Source organism: Meles meles, chromosome 17 (genome assembly GCF_922984935.1).
Source record: "Meles meles chromosome 17, mMelMel3.1 paternal haplotype, whole genome shotgun sequence".
In the NCBI taxonomy this organism is placed as follows: domain Eukaryota; kingdom Metazoa; phylum Chordata; class Mammalia; order Carnivora; family Mustelidae; genus Meles; species Meles meles.
The window spans coordinates 29,339,575-29,360,201 of NC_060082.1; the positions used below are offsets into that span (position 1 = coordinate 29,339,575).

The 20,627-nt window shown below is 56.3% G+C and overlaps 1 protein-coding gene across 1 annotated transcript in view; it reads right to left on the reverse strand.

The window, feature by feature from the left end:
• Positions 1-1,675: 1,675 nt before the first annotated feature.
• IGFN1 (immunoglobulin like and fibronectin type III domain containing 1) overlaps positions 1,676-20,627 on the reverse strand; it is a 30,948-nt gene continuing 11,996 nt past the window's right edge. Inside the window, exons 13-25 of the mRNA XM_045982290.1 lie at positions 14,605-14,716; positions 13,992-14,116; positions 12,943-13,084; positions 12,309-12,611; positions 11,437-11,736; positions 10,744-10,917; positions 9,570-9,698; positions 7,450-7,752; positions 6,386-6,474; positions 4,949-5,144; positions 3,915-4,214; positions 2,821-3,153; positions 1,676-1,736 (exon numbers count right to left, since the gene is read on the reverse strand). Coding sequence (XP_045838246.1) covers positions 1,723-1,736; positions 2,821-3,153; positions 3,915-4,214; positions 4,949-5,144; positions 6,386-6,474; positions 7,450-7,752; positions 9,570-9,698; positions 10,744-10,917; positions 11,437-11,736; positions 12,309-12,611; positions 12,943-13,084; positions 13,992-14,116; positions 14,605-14,716 — 2,520 coding nt within the window. The 3' untranslated portion in view covers positions 1,676-1,722. The remainder of the gene's footprint in view (positions 1,737-2,820; positions 3,154-3,914; positions 4,215-4,948; positions 5,145-6,385; positions 6,475-7,449; positions 7,753-9,569; positions 9,699-10,743; positions 10,918-11,436; positions 11,737-12,308; positions 12,612-12,942; positions 13,085-13,991; positions 14,117-14,604; positions 14,717-20,627) is intronic.

The following is a 20,627-nucleotide window of genomic DNA, read 5'->3' on the forward strand; positions in this document are numbered from 1 at the left end:
TCAGGGCACAGACACCGGGTCATCCCCTCTGTGCAAACCCCCTCTCCTCCCGAACATGGACACCACAGTCTGAGCTGAAGCCCTGTCTTCCCCGCGCTGCAGGACCCCACAGCACAAAAAGTGCTTAGGAGAACGGTGCACGCAGGCTGAGGAGTTCAGCTACTGCCTCACAGTTTCTAAGAACTTCTTTCTTTGCTCCTGGCCCCACTGTGGCCTGCCACGGTAGCAAGGCAAAGATGGCAAGAGAAAACCCAAGGAAAACAGCTCTCTCGTAGATTTCTCTGGGGAGGGTAGGAATGAGCTATCGCCTGTACAGAGTCATCGAGTCCATCCCCCTGCCTCTGGGAGCACTCTTGGTCTATTTTGGGTGGACAGTTCTCTCTGGCATCCAGAGATAACCCATTCCCTGGGCTACGTGTCCCCATGCCTCAGAAACGTGTTTTTGACATCCACCCTCCATCTCCCCTTGTGGCCTGTGCTCCCCTCTTCCTGTGTTTGACCTGCAGTCAAGTGTGAAAAGAGACAGGGGAAGGCAGAAGCCTGCATCCCAGCTAGCCTTGGAGCCGACACATTGGGGCAGAGTGGGGCTCAGCCTTCCTGGAGCTCCCTCCTTCCTTCTCACCCACAGGAACTCTGGAGTGTTTCCTGGGAGCCTGGGAGGTTAGGGGCCTTGAGGTAGGAGGACAAGGGTTTCTGTGGGAGGTCACGTAGAGGTCCTTCTCTGGAAAGGGAGGTGTCCCAACCTGTGTGTGACACCAGGCAGCAGGGACTGTGGAGGTGAGCGGGCTCCCACAGAACCCTGAATGAGAGCCAAACCCCCACGCATGTGGTGGTCTCCCTCAGCGCCTTCTGACAGGGTCCCCAAGATCACATCCTGGAGTAGGATTTTCCTCAGCCCAGACTCTTTCTGGCCCCAGGGAGGGACAGACAAACAGCAGTCTCAGGCAGCCCTGGCTCTGGGTCCCCAACACTCTAACACCCAGGAAAGCCTCTCACTCTGTTGCTCACAGGATTTTTGCCAGCAGCGCGAGGGAATCATGGGTGAGGAGTGAAGGGCGGGTCTCTCCTCCATGCAGACCCTCCAACCCCTCTCTGATTTCCTGCCCTCAGAAGCAGGTGCAGAACCACCTGTCCTCGCTGTGGGAGCCTGGGATGAAGGCTCGGTGGTGGGAATCTTTCCTCCAACACACCAGCCCCAAGTCAACTTGCAAGGGATAGGCTTGTGTTTGCCTAATGTTTTAATGATGAAAAGTACAGAAAGCACACCCTCCAGACACCCGCTGGGTCCCCCGGCCCTCATGCAGTTCCTCTGACATCCTCATTCCTCCCTCCCGTGCTCACAGCAGGCCCAGCTCTTCTAAGAACCCGCTTCTGGAAAACAAGGACTGGGCCTCGCTCTCGCAGACGGGTTCACTCTGGATCTCTTGCAAGAAGTAGAGAAGAAAGAAGCCCCCATGGAGAGAGTGGAGGAGGTTCATGGTCACGTTCAGGGAGTTGGCTTTGGGGTGGAGAGGCTGAAGATCGCCCCTCTTCTTCTTTTTCTTCCCCCAAGGACTTCATGCCTTCCTGCTCTTCACTCCTGGGGCTCCAGGCATGACCAGTGTCCTCCGTCCTTTAGGACTGTCTCTCTGGGCCAGTGTGGGTGTCAAGAGCGAAGTTTCAGGGATCTGTCATCATCCACGACTGTCGAGCCAGACAGGACTGTCCCGGGGTGAGGTGGTGTTAGGAGCTGGATTCTGCAAGACAGGGAGCACCGGGGCAGTCAGGCTGGTCCTGAAGGAGCAGCTGCCGCTCCCACCCCTGTCCCGTGGTGAAAGTCATGGTCAGTCCCAAGAGCTCAAGCACAGAGACAGCACGCACTCTCTGAGCGTGGGCCAATTCCTCCCCTGGAAACCACCCCCGGAACACTTTTCTGAAAACAGCCTTTTCAGGACAAGGCGCGTGCACGTGCGGGGGCACCTGGCGAGTGGCTTCTCGAGGGCCTTGGCACAGATGCGAGAAAAGATGTTCTGGGTTAGTGCTGAAAGGGCCATTTTTGCATAAAGATCAATTCTGAGTAATTTAAAATGTTTAGGGGTTACTTTGTTTTCTATTCAAAATATAAGCTGTCCTGAGTACTCCTAAGGAAAACTGTTTTCTTATTAACATAGGTTATTTGCTTTACTGAAAAAGAGACTACCAGTAAGACAATCAGCAAAGCTTTTGGGGCACAAAATGTCTGTGTCTGGGCATATTTCTTTTTTTTTTTTTTTAAAGATTTTATTTATTTATTTGACAGAGAGAGATCACTTTGACAGGCAGAGATCACAAGTAGGCAGAGAGGCAGGCAGAGAGAGAGAGGAGGAAACAGGCTCCCCGCAGAGCAGAAAGCCCGATGCGGGGCTCGATCCCAGGACCCCGAGACCATGACCTGAGCCGAAGGCAGAGGCTTTAACCACTGAGCCACCCAGGCGCCCCTCTGGGCATATTTCTGAAGGTAAAACACGGAAGACAGAAGAGGCCCCTTTATCTCTCGTCTTGAAATGTGTTGCAGGCCATCCTGGGAAGCTTGGGCAGGGGAGGCATCGTCCCTAAGCTAAGAGTTAGGTGAGTTAGTCCTCAATGATCTAGTTAATACCACATTTTGCAGGTGGGTAAATCAAGGCCCCAGGAGGCCACACGATGGTCAGCTGGAGTCACAGAGCTCTGCAGAGCCACGCGGGTTAGAGGATCCCGGTATCCTGACCTCCAGCCCAACCACCCTTCAGGGGGCAGGGAGGGCTCCCTGAAGGTGGCTGCTCCGTGACTCTCCTTCCCCTCCCCCCTCTGCCAGGGCAGTACCTTCGCCTGTGACAATGAGGGTGGCGGTGCTGACGGCCTGACCCAGCGCGTTCTCCGCCACTGCCTTGTACTGGCCGCTGTCCTTGGGGGAGACGCTGGGGATGACGAGGGAGCACACGCCCAGCACGTCGGTGCTGTACACGGCAGGGTTTCCGGCCAGGCTCTGGTCGTCCTTGAACCAGGTGACGTGGGGCCGCGGCCAGCCCTGCACCGCACAGCTCATGCAGCACTCACAGCCCTGCGGCAGCAGGTGGGTCCGCAGCCCTACCAGGAACCGGGGCTTCTGGCTCAGGTTAGGCTCCCGATAGCTTGGAGCCTTCACCGTGAACCTGTCTGTGGCAGAAACCAGGGCGAGAGGGAGAAGGGTCGGTAATCAAGGAAGGGCTGGCCGAGGCATGAGTCAGGGTAGCCGGTTCCTGGTGGAACTTAGGCACTTTCTGGGTCCTTCTGCCACTTCTTCCCATCAATTCGGTCCCCATAGCTGGACTCACTTTTTTATCCTTTTCTTAAAATACATTTGGATTTTTTTGCCTATAAGCTAACACCCAATCGCTGTGAACAAACTAGAATGTGTAAGAAAGTCAAAGCAGGAAGGAATCAAAACCAAGCGTAATCTCACTGCCTTCAATGACCAGAGCTAACATTTTGGTGTGGAACCTTTCAGACATTTTTGTGTTTTAGAAATATGGAATCACACATTCGATTTTATGATCTGCTTTTTCTAGTGATGACTTTGAAGGCCCACATCTGTTTGATTGTAAAATACACTTGGTTTTCAGAGAAACATTAACCTCTCTTTGCCGTATGGCCTCCTCCTGATTTGAGACCCCACCCAAAGGCATCCTGGACACGCAGACACCCACAGCCCTCTGCCCTCTCCAGACCCATCCTGAGTCAGGGACACAGAGGGTAGCATTGCAGGTGGGTTGAGCCAGCTGGGAAGCTGGGCAGGTGGGGAGCTGGGCAGGTGGGGAAGAGGGCAGGGCAACAGCTCTTGGCCTCCACCTGGTGGTGGGGCCAGTGACACATTGAGCCACACTGGGCCACCTCTGCCGGGGCTGCCCCAGATGCAGCCCGTGTCCCCGAGAGCTCACCTCGCTGCCGGGGGATACACCAGGGCTGGCTGGTGTCCGAGGGCAGGCTGGCCCCCAGCTCGTTCTTGGCCACCACCCGGAAGTGGTACTCGCGGCCAGGGAGCACGCCCAGGAGGGTGAAGTGGTTGGTGTGCACGCGGTCAGCCGCCTGGCGCCAGGGCCCATGCACCGAGGAGCGTGTCAGCACCTCGTAGTACAGGGGGACATCCCCGGCCTCGTCTGGAGAGGGCTCCCACTCGGCCGTCACTGTCCCGGGCACGTTCTCCTGCAGGCAGATGGGCCCAGGTGCCTTCGGACACGCTGCACGAGAGAGCAAAGGCAGCCGAGTTTGGAGGGGGACCCAGCTGGGCACCCCAGAATGCCCACAGGCTTCTGCATGACCCTCCCCCAGGTCCCTAAGTCTTCTGGGGTCCTGGGGAATGCAGTCTGGCCATGTCGGCAGCTGGAGCCAGATAGAGCTCCACTGGGGGTGTACAGTGATCTCTAGGGCATGGAAAGCCTCTCCAACAAGAGTCATTTGAAATCACTCTGACTTGTAAGTAAAATGACCCAGGACATGGACAGTGAAGGGGCTTTTATAAGACCGAGTTGCAGAGCCCCCATTGTTAGCCGTTGGTCGTTTCTGTGTTCCAGACGCTCCTTCAGGGTGGGCAGGGGCTGTGCGGGAGTCCCTGTGGGGACGGCAACAATTATCCCGTACAAGGACCACACACAGTCCTTCCGAGACTCTTTCAAGTGAGGTAATGGTGGGGACTGGCTCTACTCACTGATAGTCCCAGATGGGGGAAGGGCTGTGGCTTAAGGGTCCCTAAGTTCCTGGGGCAGAAGAATAATGGACCCCCCCACACTCCGCCCCAGACTCTCCCTCTGCCTTTCTTCCTTCCTTTCCTCCCGCTCTCAGGAAGGGCTGGTGGTGTGATCCCCTGTGTACCCAGGTTTGGGAGAATAGCTGAGACATGTGACCAGGACAGCTGGAGAGCTCCATGCCTTAGTGAGTAGCAAGTTGGTGTCAGGAGCCCCTGCCCAGGCCTCACCTGCCACCCTGAGGGAGAAGCGGTAGAGAGCCTCTGTGCCCTGTGGGCTCCTCAGCAGCACGGTGTAGACGCCACTGTCTGAGAGGCTGGCCACGGGAATCAGAAGCTGGGTGAGGCCCTCCTTGGTGGAGGTCACATTACTTTTAAGCAAGGGCAAGCCGTCCTTCAGCCAGGTCACCTCAGGCATGGGGACAGCCTGGGAAATGAGAGGAAAGAAAGGTAACGAGGGGATATTTCGTGGGAGGGATGGCATTGAAGCTGGGCCCAAGGTATAAGTGGGGACAAGGGCGTTCCCAGGGGAGAAATGTCTGAGCAAACGCACAGCGGTGGGAGCTGCCTACCTAGGGAGAGGCTGGTTGAGAGAGGGTTCCAGAGAGGTAGGGGAGGGGGTGTGGGATAGTGAGGAAGCAGGAAAGGGGGAGTAAGGCAAACCACCAAGTCCCCGTGAGAGCCTCTGGCACCTGTCACACTGGGCATCAGAGTCAGACGGGGATGCAGACAGTCACTTACCTCACAGGAGTTCTGAGGATTGAAGGAGTTAATAATACGTGGAAAGTATAGAGAACAGGGCCGAGGAACACTCAGTGTGTGTATGAAATATTTTGTCACATTACATCATATTAGAGTCATATTATGGTTTAATAGTTAAGAACATGTAATTTGGGGTTATATCTGGGTTTGAATCAGGCACTGACACCTATGAGTTCCCACAGAGATGATGATGATGATTTTAATAATAGTAACAACAACAACAATTAGTACTAGATGACACGAACTGGGTTCTTGCCATATGTCGAGCACTACTGATGTGCTTTCACTGTATCAATTCCTTGAATCCTCAGAAAAATCCTGGAGAGAAGTTACTGTTATCCCCATTTGACAGATGAGGAAACTGGAACACAGAGAGGTTAAGATAGTTGTCCGAAGTCAAACAGCTAGTGAGTAATGATGCTAGAATCTGACCCCAGGCCCTCTGTGATTCCAGCCCCCATGCTCTATGGCTCTACCATCCTACAGGAAAGGTGGTGTTGGTGGAGGACCATGCCCAGTCAAATGCAGTTCATGTGCCTGTACAGTACTCATACTCAGGACTTTGCAAAGTCAAAACAGACTGTCTGTGCTGCAGCCGCAGTGAATTCCCAGACTAAGTGAGGAGAGAAGAAAGGGGGCATCCTAGCTTAGAGGCGCAGTAACAGAAGTGACCACTAGAGGGAGGTGTAGGTGAGCGCAGAATGGCCACCCAGTGGCCAGGTGTGGATCCTGTCTTCAAGGAGGACCCTCTTCCATCCTTACTCTAGCTTGATTTCCAGCACGAGACTCGGCCACCAGCCGGGGACCAAAAAGGAGGGGGTGGTGGTGAAAGAGAATCACAGGGCTGACTCTGGCTCCCTTGGCCACTCTGGGCCCCTCTCCCCACTCCCCATTAGCTATACTCACTTCAAAGGAGATAGGCACACGAATGGTCTCCCCAGCTCTGACCATCAGCGAGTCCCTTCTGCTGGAGTCCATCAGGAACTTGGGACGGACTGGAACACACAAGATGGCTTGTCACCTCCCTCTACACTAGGGCCCCAGCTCCAGGTCTCCAGTAAGGTAGGACTGGAGGGGGATGTCTGGGCCAGATTAAATGAGGCAGAGATCCGTGGTGGGGTGGGGGAGGGGCTCTGATGGAAATGCAGAAGAAGCTGGGAGGAGAATCCTGGGGTGAGGGGTGGGGGGGGGGAGCTGTTGCGGGAGCTGGTGGGGAGATGCAAGTCGGGAAGGAATGGGCGCTGAGAAAGGAAAGCCATCAGGGAGAGGGTTAAGGTTGGGCCAGAACAGAGGACAGTGAATAAGTCATCCAACTCTTGTTTTGCAGACGAGATAAACACTGATGGGAGGCAGGAAGCCACTGGCTTGAGACCACATCCAGTCCAAGGCAGAGCCAGGACAAGGTTCCAGGGCTCCAGGCTCCAGGTGCAGTGTGCTGTTCATTGTACGCGTCTCCCTAACTGTTACTGTGACAACAAGGGCCTGTTGGGATGGCCCAGGGCAGCTGCTTCCTGTAGTTAAATTCAAGGGAAAAGACCCTCTGCCTTTGGATGACGGGGATCTGGGTGTCTTCTACTCTGCACGTGAACCGCGTGTACTAAGCAGTACTTACACCTTCTCGGGTCATGCTCGGGCAGCAGCAAAGGACCCTGGAGAGGGCGTGGACTCTGGAGTCATAATCAGGGGCTTAAATCCTGGCCCTGCCACATACCAGTGGCGTGACCCAGGGCAAAGCCCCTTTGACCTCAGCTTCCTTATCTGTAACTTGGGGGTAAAAATCACTAACCCTGTAGGATTTTTATGAGTTGTAGTGAGAAAACATTTCTGAATGGGCCTGCCTTGTCCAGTGCCTGGCTCCTAACAGGTGCTTGATCCAGGGCACGTCATTAAACCGGGAAGAGGATCCTGGCTGCTGCTCAGAGGTCCCGCTCAGGAAGGGCCTTTGGGAAGCGGAAGGCGATAGCACTCACCAGCAACGGGCACGACTTGCACTAACGTGTCCAGGGAGGTGGGCTGGCCATGGCCTCCGTCGTTGACAGCTGTCACCCTCACGAAGTAGCTCTCTTGGGGCCGAAGCCCTTTGGCAGTGAAGGTGGTGACTGGCACGGTGCCCTCGTGGCAGGGGCTCCACTGCAGACTGTCTGAGCCACGCAGCTCCACCACGTAGCCCTGGGCTGTATCCCCGTCCTGCGTGTCTGGCTGGGCCCAGCTCAAGGTGATGCTGGTGTGCGATGTGTCTGTGACTTGGAGGTCCCGCACGGGCCCGGGGGGTCCTGGCCGGGCACCGAGGGAAGATCAGGAATGGCATCACCTCTCTTGAGGGAGGCCACTCCATGTGGCTGTTCATTAGTTTTCCTGCGGGGGGGCTGGGAATTTCTTCACCCACCTGTTAGCCCACTTCCCCTAACCACCCTTCTGTAATTCCTGAAATCTGGCATACTAGTTGATGACTTCCTGGGCTCTATGATCCCCGAAGGCTAGAATTCTGTATCTTTTGATTCTGAGCTCTAAGTTCGTCAAGACTGCCTTGTGGACTCAGTCCCTTCTTATTTTTCACCTGTTAAGTGGGAAGGAAAATAACACAGGCCCTACCCAGCCACGGGGGGGGGGGGGGGGCGGTTGGGACAAAGGTATGAGGCATGTAAAGGGCTTTGTCCATTGCAGAGCCTTCTACCCAAGCTGGCTGCACAGTGGACTCTTGTGGGAGCCTTGAAGACCTTGGCGCCCAGGTCTCATCCCCAGAGACGTGGCTGGGGTGCAGCCCAGGCAGCTGGAGTTTTAAGACCTACCCAGGTGTTTCTAAATCTGGGCTAGGATAGTGCTTCTCTTAAGTTTAATTTGTTTATAAGCCACTGGGGGATTTGGTTAAGACTGCAGATCCTAATCCAGAAGGCCTGGGTGGGGCCTGAGACTGTGCATTCCTAACAAGCCCCCAGGCCAGGCTGCCGGTGGGTGATCATGCTCAGCAGCGAGGGCCTAGGAACGGTCATGATCGGGGAGACTGCTGTAGTCACTGCTCTGGTGGCTTGCTGTCCCCACTCCCTATCAGTGATCGTAGGGAGAGAGGCAGATAAACTAGGATGAAGTGGGTCCCCTTGCCAGGAGTAAAATGGGTCCGCCTTCCCCTCCGCATTCCACACTCTGCCCTTTCTAGGACTAAAACTTAGACACCATTCGATCCGTTAAACTTGTACAATGTTCTTTTTTTTTCCTGGATTCATTCTAACAGCCCAGACCCGCACCATGCACCAGGCCCTGTAGGGGTACAAAGGTGCCCTCAAGGTGACCATGTGGCCAGTCTGGCAAGTGCCAGAAATGTGCTACTCCCTTGACGGCTTGTCACTAGCAGGCTCATAGGGCACATGAGGCCTACAGAGCAGCATTTCCTAAGCCCTATGCCTCGGAATGGGGTTTGTGAAGAAGGTATTCTCTACTCAAATTTGGAAAATGTGGCTCAAAGTAGGACAGGTCCCTTTCCTGTAGGTCTTGGAAATATCACAGGCTACGTGTTAGAAACATCTTGGATCACAGGTTATTTTGGCTATTTGCATTGTTCTCAGCATGTCTATTGACATCTATCTGTGCCGGAAGTCTGAAATCACAGAGAGGGAAATGCAGTTCTAGACCAGAAGCAGAGGCCATGATTTTTTACCTAGTTCCTGGCCCAATGTCAGCCATTGTGATAAAGGCGAGGAACAAAGATCTGCTGGATAGTTAGGAATGAGGTTCCACAGTGACCTCCCACCTGCCCCACGGTGGTGACAAGCCCCCACTGGGGTGGGTGGACGGTTATAGGATGAGAGCAGGTGGGCCTGACCTGCCCAGAGGCTGAAGAGTGAGTTAAGTGATCTTGGGAAGGGATCTTCTAATCCCCACTGCCTGGCCTCTGGGCCTGTTTGATTTTAATCCTCCAGGGCCCCTAAATTACACCTTACTCCAGAGGCCCGTTGACCTTTGTCTTCCAGCCTTCCTGACCATGACCTTCAGGACAAACCCTGACCTTCTTACAGCCCCTGTCTTGTCCCACGGGCTCCAGAGCTATCCCCTGCTCGTCACCACCACCCTCAACCTGGGCTGGTGTTCTACTTACTCATGGGGTCCCTAGCAAAGACGGCATCCGATGGAGGCCCAGGCTCTCCGCGGCCAGAGGGAGACACAGCTGTGACCCTAAACTCATACTGACAGCCTTGTCGCACGTCTGCCACGGTCCACCTCCTCTCTGTGAAAAGCACACCCCACATTCGTCTGCCTGTGACAGGACCAGGCCACGGGCACACAGATGGCCTGGTGCCTCCAAGCTCTGGAAAAGACCAAGCCTAGGGCCCTGACACTTTCATCCTCTCCAGCCAGCCAACTAGGGGTGCCCCGGGGTCTCCAAGGTAAAAAGAGCAATGCTCAGGGTGTGAGAGGCCCCAATTCCTGTCTGGTTCTGCCACTAACTTGCTGGGTGTCTTGGACAAATGCCTTAATCTCTCTGGTTCTCTCTGCCTTACAGACTTCTAAAGGTTGTTACAAAGCTATATAGATTTATAAATAAGACAGAATGACTAGGAGAGTCAAGTTGGAAGAGTGCCCTTTGTTCACCACCCTCTTTCCAGAGATGAGGATCCTGAGGTCCTAAGTGGCACAGCCCTGGCCAGAAACCTGGTCTCTTGACAACATGCTCGGGGCTTGGAATCTGTTCTTTCTCCTACAAACGTTGGCTTGGATGTTTCTGAGTTCTTTCTGATCTCAGAAAGCAGTTTCCTGGAAACTGTAGGGAAGTGAGTAGGACAGGGAACACATCTCCTCCTCTTATGGATGAGAAAGGTAAGATCCAGAGAAAAGAGCACACTGCCCGAGGTCAAGGCCAGAAGGAGAGGGGTCAGGGCTAATAGCTCCAGCTCTGGCTTCTGTCCGGAGACTTCTTTTAAACCAGAGTTTCCTAACCTTGGCGCCATTGGTATTTGTAGCCAGATAATTCAGTGTTTGGGGACGTGGGAATGGGACAGGGGCATGGCCCTGTGAACTGCAGGGCGTCTAGCAGCATCTCTGACCTCTTCACACTAGTGCTACCCCCCAGCTTCCCGCACTTCAGGTATGACAACCCCAAATTGCCAGACAATTGCCAAATGTCCCCGGGGGGTGAAACCTCCCCAAGTGAGACCTGCTGTACTAAAGGGACTGGCAAGCTGGTGGCACAGGGCCCTGAAGCCAGGAGGTCATCCAGGGAAGCTAGCTGTGGAGGCCTGGGTAACGCAGAGTGTCCCTTCAGGCCCACTCACCAGGCACGGGCTGGGCATTCACTGCCGTCCACGTGCTGCTCCCCTTCTTGCGCTTCTCAATCAGGTAGCCCAGGATGTGGGCACTGCCAGGGCCCCGAGGTGCCGTCCATTTCAGCGTGATGCCCTGGCTGGAGGCCGACTGGATGGCTGGGCTTGAAGGGGGCCCGGGGAGAGCTGGGAGTGGTGTGGGGAGAGAAGGTGCAGGTCAGCCTCAGAGGCCAAGGAAAGGTGCCAGTTCACAGCAAGGTCCTGGGGGACAGCGAGTGGGACACCTGGGAGCAGGCAGTGTCGGGGTGCTGAGCCAGCCTGCCCTAGGACACTGTTCTGGCTGTGGCCTAGGAGCCTTAGAGGCAGCCCAGAGGCCTCTCAGCCTCAGGTCTCCTGACAGATGCTTCAGAGGGAGGGCATCTGATGGAGGATGGTGTCTGCCCCACCCAGGTTCCTGAGAGAGTGTGCTCTGCGTGTCTACCCCAACTCCGGAGAGCCCTGGCTGGGAGAAGACCCCATAACCCTTGTTTCCTGATCGCCTGCCAAATCCCAAGTGAACTTACGTGAGGAGTCTCCACAGTGCTCTACAAGGGCCTCAAGACACCCCCCCCCCCGCCACCCCCCACCCCCCCGCCTGGTCCCTCAGTGTCTGGGGCAGCCCTGCCCACCCTCTGGGGAATGCTAAGGCCTGGTCCATCCTCTTACCCTCAGGAGCCACCAGCACCTCCGTGGACTCCAAGGCTTCCCCAGCCCCCTCAGAGGTCACAGCTCGCACCCGGAAGGTGTATTTCCTGCCCTGCTCCACATGGGCATCGGTGAAGGTGGGGCTGCCGGCAGGGGGCTCGCCCACCTTCAGCCAAGCGGTCCGGCCGGCTTGCTGCCTCTCCACCACGTAGTGCTCCACGGCCCGGCCCCCGTCGTCTTTTGGGGGCCGCCAGTGGAGGCAGACACCAGCCCCCCGGCGATCCTCTACCTCCAGGGGACCTTGTGGGGCCTGGGGCTTGTCTGGGGTCCCACCGAGAGGAGCAGGAAGAGAAGGCGGAGTCAAAGGAGCTGGAGGGGAGGGGTGCGAGACCTCCCCCCTCATCAGCGGATAGGCCGGCCACTGGGTGGAATGCCCAGAGAGCCTCGGGCATGACCTGGAGGTATCCCTGGTCTCTACCCCCCAACACACACAGACACACACACACACACACAGACACACACACACACACCCAGAGGCGACCAGGAATGCATCCCTGTGGCCAGTACAGGCACCTGCTTGGCTCTCTGGCCACGGGCAGTCCTAACTTGCTGGCACTGCTCAAGGCTGAGGGCCACCATCCCACCCCAGTGGTCCCCCACCCCGCCCAGGGCCCAGTGCCTTAGCTCCCAGAGAAGAGCCACCAGCCCTGTCTTCTTCCTAACCAGTCTGAGGAGGGGAGAGAGAACAAGGTGGAGTAGGTTTGTATCTTAGAGAACATGCAAATGAGGGTCGGGGCTGGGGGGCACACACTGGGCCTGCTCCTGCCAGCAGGGAAGCCCCAGAACCCTGGAAGCGCTCGGGCCGTGGCTGGGGAGAAGGCTGGGGCTGGCACCTATAACTTGCAGAGTGAACTCAGCCTGCACAGAGCCGCCCTCGCTCTTCAGTGTCACGCGGTACCGGCCCCCGTCCTTCCTGCCGGCGCTGGGGAGGCACAGTCGCGTGAAGCCTTCCCCCAGGGCCACCTGCGCCCCCTGGCGGCGGCCGCCGTCCACCACTTCGGTCCCGTCCTTCTTCCAGGAAGCCTGAACTGGGAGACGGCTCTGGAAGGGGATCTTCACCGTCACGGGCTTCCCAGCCTTGACCACCAGTGGCTCTCTCAGTTTCTCTGTCACATCAGCAGCGATGACGGGGCGATCTAGAGATATAACGGGCCCAGGAGTCAAAGGCAGCCTGGGCGCTGTGCACCGGGGACGTGGGGGAAAGAAAGACCCTGCGGAGGAAGTGCAGGCTGAGAGTAAAGACCGCTCCCCCTGAAGACTTTGGAGGGGGGAGGGGATGCGTGGGCTTCGTCTGCAGCAGGAGGCACCAGGGCTAGACCTCCCCAAGGACTTCCTGACAAAGAATAGGGAGGATATGGCTGCCTTTTTAGAAAGTCTTTCTCAGGCTGAGGATGAGATTAGGCACTGGCTGCAGACCCCCTGGAGCAGAGAGCCTGTGAAGTGGGGGAGGGTGGGGCTGAGCCTCACCGTGGACACTCAGGGTGGCCTCACTCCGCTGGTTGCCGGCTACAAAGGTGTACCTCCCAGCCTGGGTCCCCTGCACATGGGCAATGAGGAGCTTGTGCACGAGACCATCTTGCTCAAAGACGACTCCATCCTGGGCGCTGAGCTGCAAACAAGGGCCGGGGAGGAGACCGTCATGCCCACCCTGCCCAGCTCCCCCAGGCAGGGGGAGGGGGGGAAGCGGGGCCCCTTACTAATGCAATGTAGGAACTGTAGTGACAGCGGCGTCCGGGAAGCCCTTGCCACGCCCCAGGTGCGCGCTAGTGCCCTCCAAGCTGAGCACCTCATTTAATGCTGCAACAACCTTATGTCAGTATTATTATTGGCCCCATCTTATAGGTGAAACCAGAGGTAAGAGGCGGAGCTGGGATCTGAAGCCTGGTTTAGCCGGTGCCACTGGACCACTGTGACATCGTCAGTCCTCTTGAGAGGATAGCCGTGGCGGAGGACAGAAGGTCTGTTCAGAGAGAGGAGAGGTCCCGTCTGGTTGGGCTGAGGTGGCGTTTGTACCATGCCTTGAAGGACAGTGGAATTCAACAGGTGTTGGGACACAACAGACATTTTAGATGAGGAGGAGGCATCTGGGAGAGGAAGGGGTGTGTCCAGGGGGAAGTGAAGAGGGCACACATCTACCTAAAAACCCAGTTTTATTTTAAAAACATCAACGTGCTAGCTATTTAGACAAATCACAGGGTAGGTGCTCTAGTAATATGAAGAATGTAAAATCTTGGGGCGCCTGGGAGGCTCAGTCGGTTAAGTATCTGCCTTTGGCTCAGGTCACGATCCCGGGGTCCTGGGATCTAGCCCAACACTGCGCTCCCTGCTCAGCCTCAGTGGGGAGTCTGCTTCTCCCTCTGTCCCTCCCCGCCTCCCCGGCTTGTGCGCTCTCTCACTCTCTCAAATAAAATCTTTAAAAAAGAATAAAAAATCTTTCTTGCAAAGTCTCTACCCTCTACCCTTTACTGCTTCACCCCCCCCCCCATAAACTGTCAGTAAAGCATGGGGGGCAGTACCTTGACTCCATCTTTAAACCAGGCACCGGGGCCCAGGTCGCGGGTGAGGGTACAGGAGAGCACAGCAGCCTCTCCCTGCTGCACTTCCGTGTCAGCCAGGCCCTGGGAGAAGTAGCCCCTGGGGCCTGGAGAGACAAGAGGGAGTCGGGGGCTGGTCACCGAGGCCCAGCCTCCCAGACGTTGCCTACACTGAGCTCTGGGAGGCCACTGTGTCCTGCCAACTGGCTGAGCCCGTGCCAGCCAAACCGAAACTTCCATTTTTCTCTGCAGGACCTAGAGTGGTATGGGGGACCTGGGGTGCGAGGTGGACGAAGGGTCCCCCTTGAGTACGCAGACAGGAAGTCTGAGTAACCCACAGGTTGTATTTCAACAGCTCTAGGTCTTTGGACATAGACTGTTAAGACAGAGACCCAGAGACCTCTCGGCCCCATGCGGTCTGGGGTCCACCTGCATAAGGAGGAAGGGGTTTTCCTGGATGGAAAGAGATCCCTGAAAATGGGGGGCACTGGCAGGGACAATCTCCTGGGGCTGGAGGCAGGAGTGAGACTGACGCAGTCATCCCTGTCTCCCTTGGCTCTACCCCACCGGAGCCATTGCCGTGAGAAATACCTACCTTGGGCCTCCTTGGAGAAACCGTCAGTGCCAGGCTTGTGTCTGGATCTGGGACTCCGGGTGGCATCCCTCCCCTGGCCATAGATGTCTGACCTGCCTTCCAGGCCACCTCTCTTGCTGCCAAGATGACTCAGGGGCTCCCAGCTCTGGTCTTCGTGCAGAGTCACTCTTCGGATCTCTCTGTCCTCTCCTCCCAGTGGCTGCCCCAAGGCTCTGGTCTTGTCTGCTCCCCTTCCCTTTGCTGTTCTAGCCTCCACCCCCAACTGTCTTTGAGAACTGCTGAACTGGCCAGGCCTTCTGTCTGACCCTCCAGACTCTTCTGCTCCCCATCTCTCATACTCCTTTAGGGCCCCTGGACCTTGGGCTCTGTCATTCTCAGCCCCCAGGGACCCCTGATATCCCAGGGGTCCTCTTTCTCCTCTTTGCCCTTTGTCTAGCTGAAAGCCCAGGCCCTGGATACCCCCTGATCTGTCCATAGAGTCTTTTCTGCCCAAGGGATCATCTAGACGATTCCAGGCTCCCCAAGGCCCTAAATCCCCAGGTTTTTGGGTGAGACTATTCTCCCTATCAGTGAAATTCCCCTTATCCAGGATGCCTGAGTCCCCTGAGCCAGTAGACCTGCCCCTTCCAAGATCTGAAACTTTGCTATCCAGGAACCGTGGGTCTTGACACCAACCAGCCCCTTCTTGGCCTGGAGCATGCTCTATGGTTTCTTGGCTCCTGGGTCCACCTTCATATCCCACTCCAGCCTGTGTGCCCGTTACTCTGAACTTCCCTGAAGCATCTCTGTAGCCCACCTCACCTTCTGACCCCATTTCTCCAGATCCTCCTGAGCCTCCCCTATAATCTGCCTCACTTCCTGACCCCAGTCCCCTAGCACCCCCCAAACCATCCCTATAGCCTGCTTCATCTCCTGACCTGAGTCTCCCAGAACTCCCCAAACCATCCTTATAACCTGCCTCTGCCCCTGACCCAAATCTCCCAGAGCTCCCCAAACCATCCTTATAACCTGCCTCTCCCCCTGACCCAAGTCTCCCAGAAACCCCCAAACCATCTTTATAACCTTTGTCACCTCTTGGCCCAATTCTCTCAGACTCCCCCAAGCCAGACCCATAACCTGTTTTACTCCCTGCCCCCATTCTCTCAGAAGCCCCCAAACCATCCTTATAACCTGCATCACTCCCTGACCCAATTCTTCCAGACTCTACCAAGCCATCTCCATAATCTGCCTCACCCTCTATCCCCATTCTTCCAGAATCCCCCAAACCATCCTTATAACCTGCCTCACCCCCTGACCCAAATCTTCTAGGACCTCCCAAGCCATCCCTATAACCTATACCCCCTGACCTCATTTTCTCAGAATCCCCCAAACCATCCTTAAAACCTGCCTCACCCCTTGACCCAATTCTACCAGAACCTTCCAAAACATCCCCATAACCTTTCTCACCCTTTGACCCAGTTCTCGCAGAATCCCCTAAGCTATCCCCATGACCTGCCTCATCCTCTGTTCCCATTCTCCCAGAATGACCCATACCATCCCCATAACCTACCTCATCCCCTGATCCAATTCTTCCAGAAACCCCCAAGCCATCCTTATAATGTTCCTCACCCCTTGCCCCCATTCTCCCAGAACCCATTAAGCCATTCTTATAAGCTGTCCCACCCCCCATCCCCATTCTCCCAGATTCCCCTAAGCCATCCCCATAACCAGCTTCACTCCCCATTTCCATTCTCCCAGAACCCCCCAAACCCTCCCTATAACCTGCATCATCCTTTGACCCAATTCTCCCAGAGTCTCTCAAGCCATCCTCATAAGTTGCTTCACTCCCTTCCCCTATTCTCTTAGAACCCCCCAAACCATCCTTATAACGTATATCACCCTTTGATCCAATTCTCCCAGAATCCCCCAAGCTATCCCCATAACCTGCCTCACCCCCTGACCCAATTCTCCTCGGACCTCCTAAGCCATCCCTATAATCTTCCCCAGCCCCTGGCCCCATTTTTCCAGGACCTCCTAAGCCATCCCTATAACCTGCCTCACCCACCATCCCCATTCTCCCAGGATCCCCTAAGCCATCCTCATAATCTTTCTCACTCTTTGACCCAATTCTCCCAGAATCCCCCAAGTCATGCCCATAATGTGCCTCACCCTCTGCCCCCATTCTCCCAGTATCCACCGAACCATCCTTATAACCTGCCTCACACCTTGACCCAATTCTCCCAGGACCTCCTAAGCCATCCCTATAACCTTCCCCAGCCCCTGCCCCCATTTTTCCAGGACCTCCTAAGCCATCCCCATAACCTGCCTCACTCCCCATCCCCATTCTCCCAGAACCCCCAAAACCATCCTTATAACCTGCCTCACCTCCCGACCCAATTCTCCCGGGAACTCCTAAGCCATCCCTATAACCTTCCCCAGCCCCTGCACCCATTTTTCCAGGACCTCCTAAGCCATCCGCATAACCTGCTTCACCCCCCATCCCCATTCTCCCAGAACCCCCCAAACCATCCTTATAACCTGCCTCGCCCTCTGACCCAATTCTCCCAGGATCTCCTAAGCCATCCCTATAACCTTCCCCAGCCCCTGCACCCATTTTTCCAGGACCTCCTAAGCCATCCCCATACCCTGCCTCACCCCCCATCCCCATTCTCCCAGAACCCCCCAAACCATCCTTATAACCTGCCTCACCTCCCGACCCAATTCTCCCAGAACCTCCTAAGCCATCCCTATAACCTTCCCCAGCCCCTGCACCCATTTTTCCAGGACCTCCAGAGCCATCCGCATAACCGGCCTCACCCTCCATCCCCATTCTCCCAGAGCCCCCCAAACCAGCCTTATAGCCTGCCTCGCCCCCTGACCCAATTCTCCCAGGACCTCCTAAGCCATCCCTATAGCCTTCCCCAGCCCCTGGCCCCATTTTTCCAGGACCTCCTAAGCCATCCCCATAACCTGCCTCACCACGTATCCCCATTCTCCCGGAACCCCCCAAACCATCCTTATAACCTGCCTCACCCCCCGACCCAATTCTCCCAGGACCTCCTAAGCCATCCCTATAGCCTTCCCCAGCCCCTGGCCCCATTTTTCCAGGACCTCCTAAGCCATCCCCATACCCTGCCTCACCCCCCATGCCCATTCTCCCAGAACCCCCAAAACCATCCTTATAACCTGCCTCACCCTCTGACCCAATTCTCTCAGGACCTCCTAAGTCATCCCTATAACATTCCCCAGCCCCTGCCCCCATCTTTCCAGGACCTCCAGAGCCATCCCCATACCCTGCCTCACCCCCCATCCCCATTCTCCCAGGACTCCCCAAACCAACCTTAGAGCCTGCCTCACCCCCCGACCCAATTCTCCCAGGACCTCCTAAACCATCCCTATAACCTTCCCCAGCCCCTGCACCCATTTTTCCAGGACCTCCAGAGCCATCCGCATAACCTGCCTCACCCCCCATCCCCATTCTCCCAGGACCCCCCAAACCATCCTTATAACCTGCCTCACCCCCCGACCCAATTCTCCCAGGACCTCCTAAGCCATCCCTATAGCCTTCCCCAGCCCCTGGCCCCATTTTTCTAGGACCTCCTAAGCCATCCCCATACCCTGCCTCACCCCCCATCCCCATTCTCCCAGAACCCCCCAAACCAGCCTTATAACCTGCCTCACCTCCCGACCCAATTCTCCCAGGGCCTCCTAAGCCATCCCTATAACCTTCTCCAGCCCCTGGCCCCATTTTTCCAGGACCTCCTAAACCATCCCAATAACCTTCCCCAGCCCCTGGCCCCAATTTTCCAGGACCTCCTAAGCCATCCCCATAACCTGCCTCACCCCCCATGCCCATTCTCCCAGAACCCCCCAAACCATCCTTATAACCTGCCTCACCCCCTGACCCAATTCTCCCAGGGCCTCCTAAGCCATCCCTATAACCTTCCCCAGCCCCTGGCCCTATTTTTCCAGGATCTCCTAAGCCATCCCTATAACCTTCCCCAGCCCCTGCCCCCATTTTTCCAGGACCTCCTAAGCCATCCCTATAATCTTCCCCAGTCCCTGCCCCCATTTTTCCAGGACCTCCTAAGCCAACCCCATAACCTGCCTCACCCCCTGTCCCCATTCTCCCAGAACCCCCCAAACCATCCTTATAACCTGCCTCACCCCCTGACCCAATTCTCTCCGGACCTCCTAAGCCATCCCCATAACCTGCCTCACCCCCCATCCCCATTCTCCCAGAACCCCCCAAACCATCCTTATAACCTGCCTCACCCCCTGACCCAATTCTCCCAGGGCCTCCTAAGTCATCCCTATAACCTTCCCCAGTCCCTGGCCCTATTTTTCCAGGACCTCCTAAGCCATCCCTATAACCTTCCCCAGTCCCTGCCCCCATTTTTCCAGGACCTCCTAAGCCAACCCCATAACCTGCCTCATCCCCTGTCCCCATTCTCCCAGAACCCCCCAAACCATCCTTATAACCTGCCTCACCCCCTGACCCAATTCTCTCCGGACCTCCTAAGCCATCCCCATAACCTGCCTCACCCCCCATCCCCATTCTCCCAGAACCCCCCAAACCATCCTTATAACCTGCCTCACCCCCTGACCCAATTCTCCCAGGGCCTCCTAAGCCATCCCTATAACCTTCCCCAGCCCCTGAACCCATTTTTCCAGGACCTCCTAAGCCATCCCCATAACCTGCCTCACGCCCCATCCCCATTCTCCCAGAACCCCCCAAACCATCCTTATAACCTGCCTCACCCCCTGACCCAATTCTCCCAGGGCCTCCTAAGCCATCCCTATAACCTTCCCCAGTCCCTGTCCCCATTTTTCCAGGACCTCCTAAGCCATCCCTATAACTTTCCCCAGTCCCTGCCCCCATTTTTCCAGGACCTCCTAAGCCAACCCCATAACCTGCCTCACCCCCTGTCCCCATTCTCCCAGAACCCCCCAAACCATCCTTATAACCTGCCTCACCCCCTGTCCCCATTCTCCCAGAACCCCCCAAACCATCCTTATAACCTGCCTCACCCCTTGACCCAATTCTCTCCGGACCTCCTAAGCCGTCCCCATAACCTGCCTCACCCCCTATCCCCATTCTCCCAGAACCCCCCAAACCATCCTTATAACCTGCCTCACCCCCCGACCCAATTCTCCCGGGAACTCCTAAGCCATCCCTATAACCTTCCCCAGCCCCTGCCCCCATTTTTCCAGGACCTCCTAAGCCATCCCCATAACCTGCCTCACCCCCCATGCCCATTCTCCCAGAACCCCCAAAACCATCCTTATAACCTGCCTCACCCCCCGATCCAATTCTCCCGGGACCTCCTAAGCCATCCCTATAACCTTCCCCAGCCCCTGCCCCCATTTTTCCAGGACCTCCTAAGCCATCCCCATACCCTGCCTCACCCCCCATCCCCATTCTCCCAGAACCCCCCAAACCAGCCTTATAACCTGCCTCATCCCCTGACCCAATTCTCCCAGAATCTCCCAAGCTATGCCTATAACCTGCCTCACCCCCTGTCCCTATTCTCCCAGAACCCCCCAAGCCATCCCCATAACCTGCCTCACCCCTCATCCCCATTCTCCCAGAGCCCCCTAAATCATCCCTATGATCTGCCTTACCCAATGAACCCATTCCCTCAGGAGTCCCCAAATCTTTCCTATAGTCTGCCTCATCTACTGACCCCATCTCCCCAGAAAGCCCAATACCATCCTCATAATCTGCCTCACCCCCTGACCCCATCCGCCCAGACCCAAGACCCTTTGACCTTCCTCTATAAGCTGTTCTGCTTCCAATTTGCTGAGACCCTCGAATTCCTGATCCACCCCCATGACCAGGGATGCCACCAGACCCATAAGCCCCTTGGCTATCAGAACTGGCTCCAGGTTGAGGAGCCAGTGCCCCGGGGACCTTGGTATCGTCCCAGTGACCAGCTCCAGCTCCAGGGACCCTAGCACCAAGGCCCCTGGTCCCAACCCCATCATTCACTTTGTCCCCTGCCTTCAGATCCCTCGGCTCCATGGCTTCCCCAGGGCCCTCT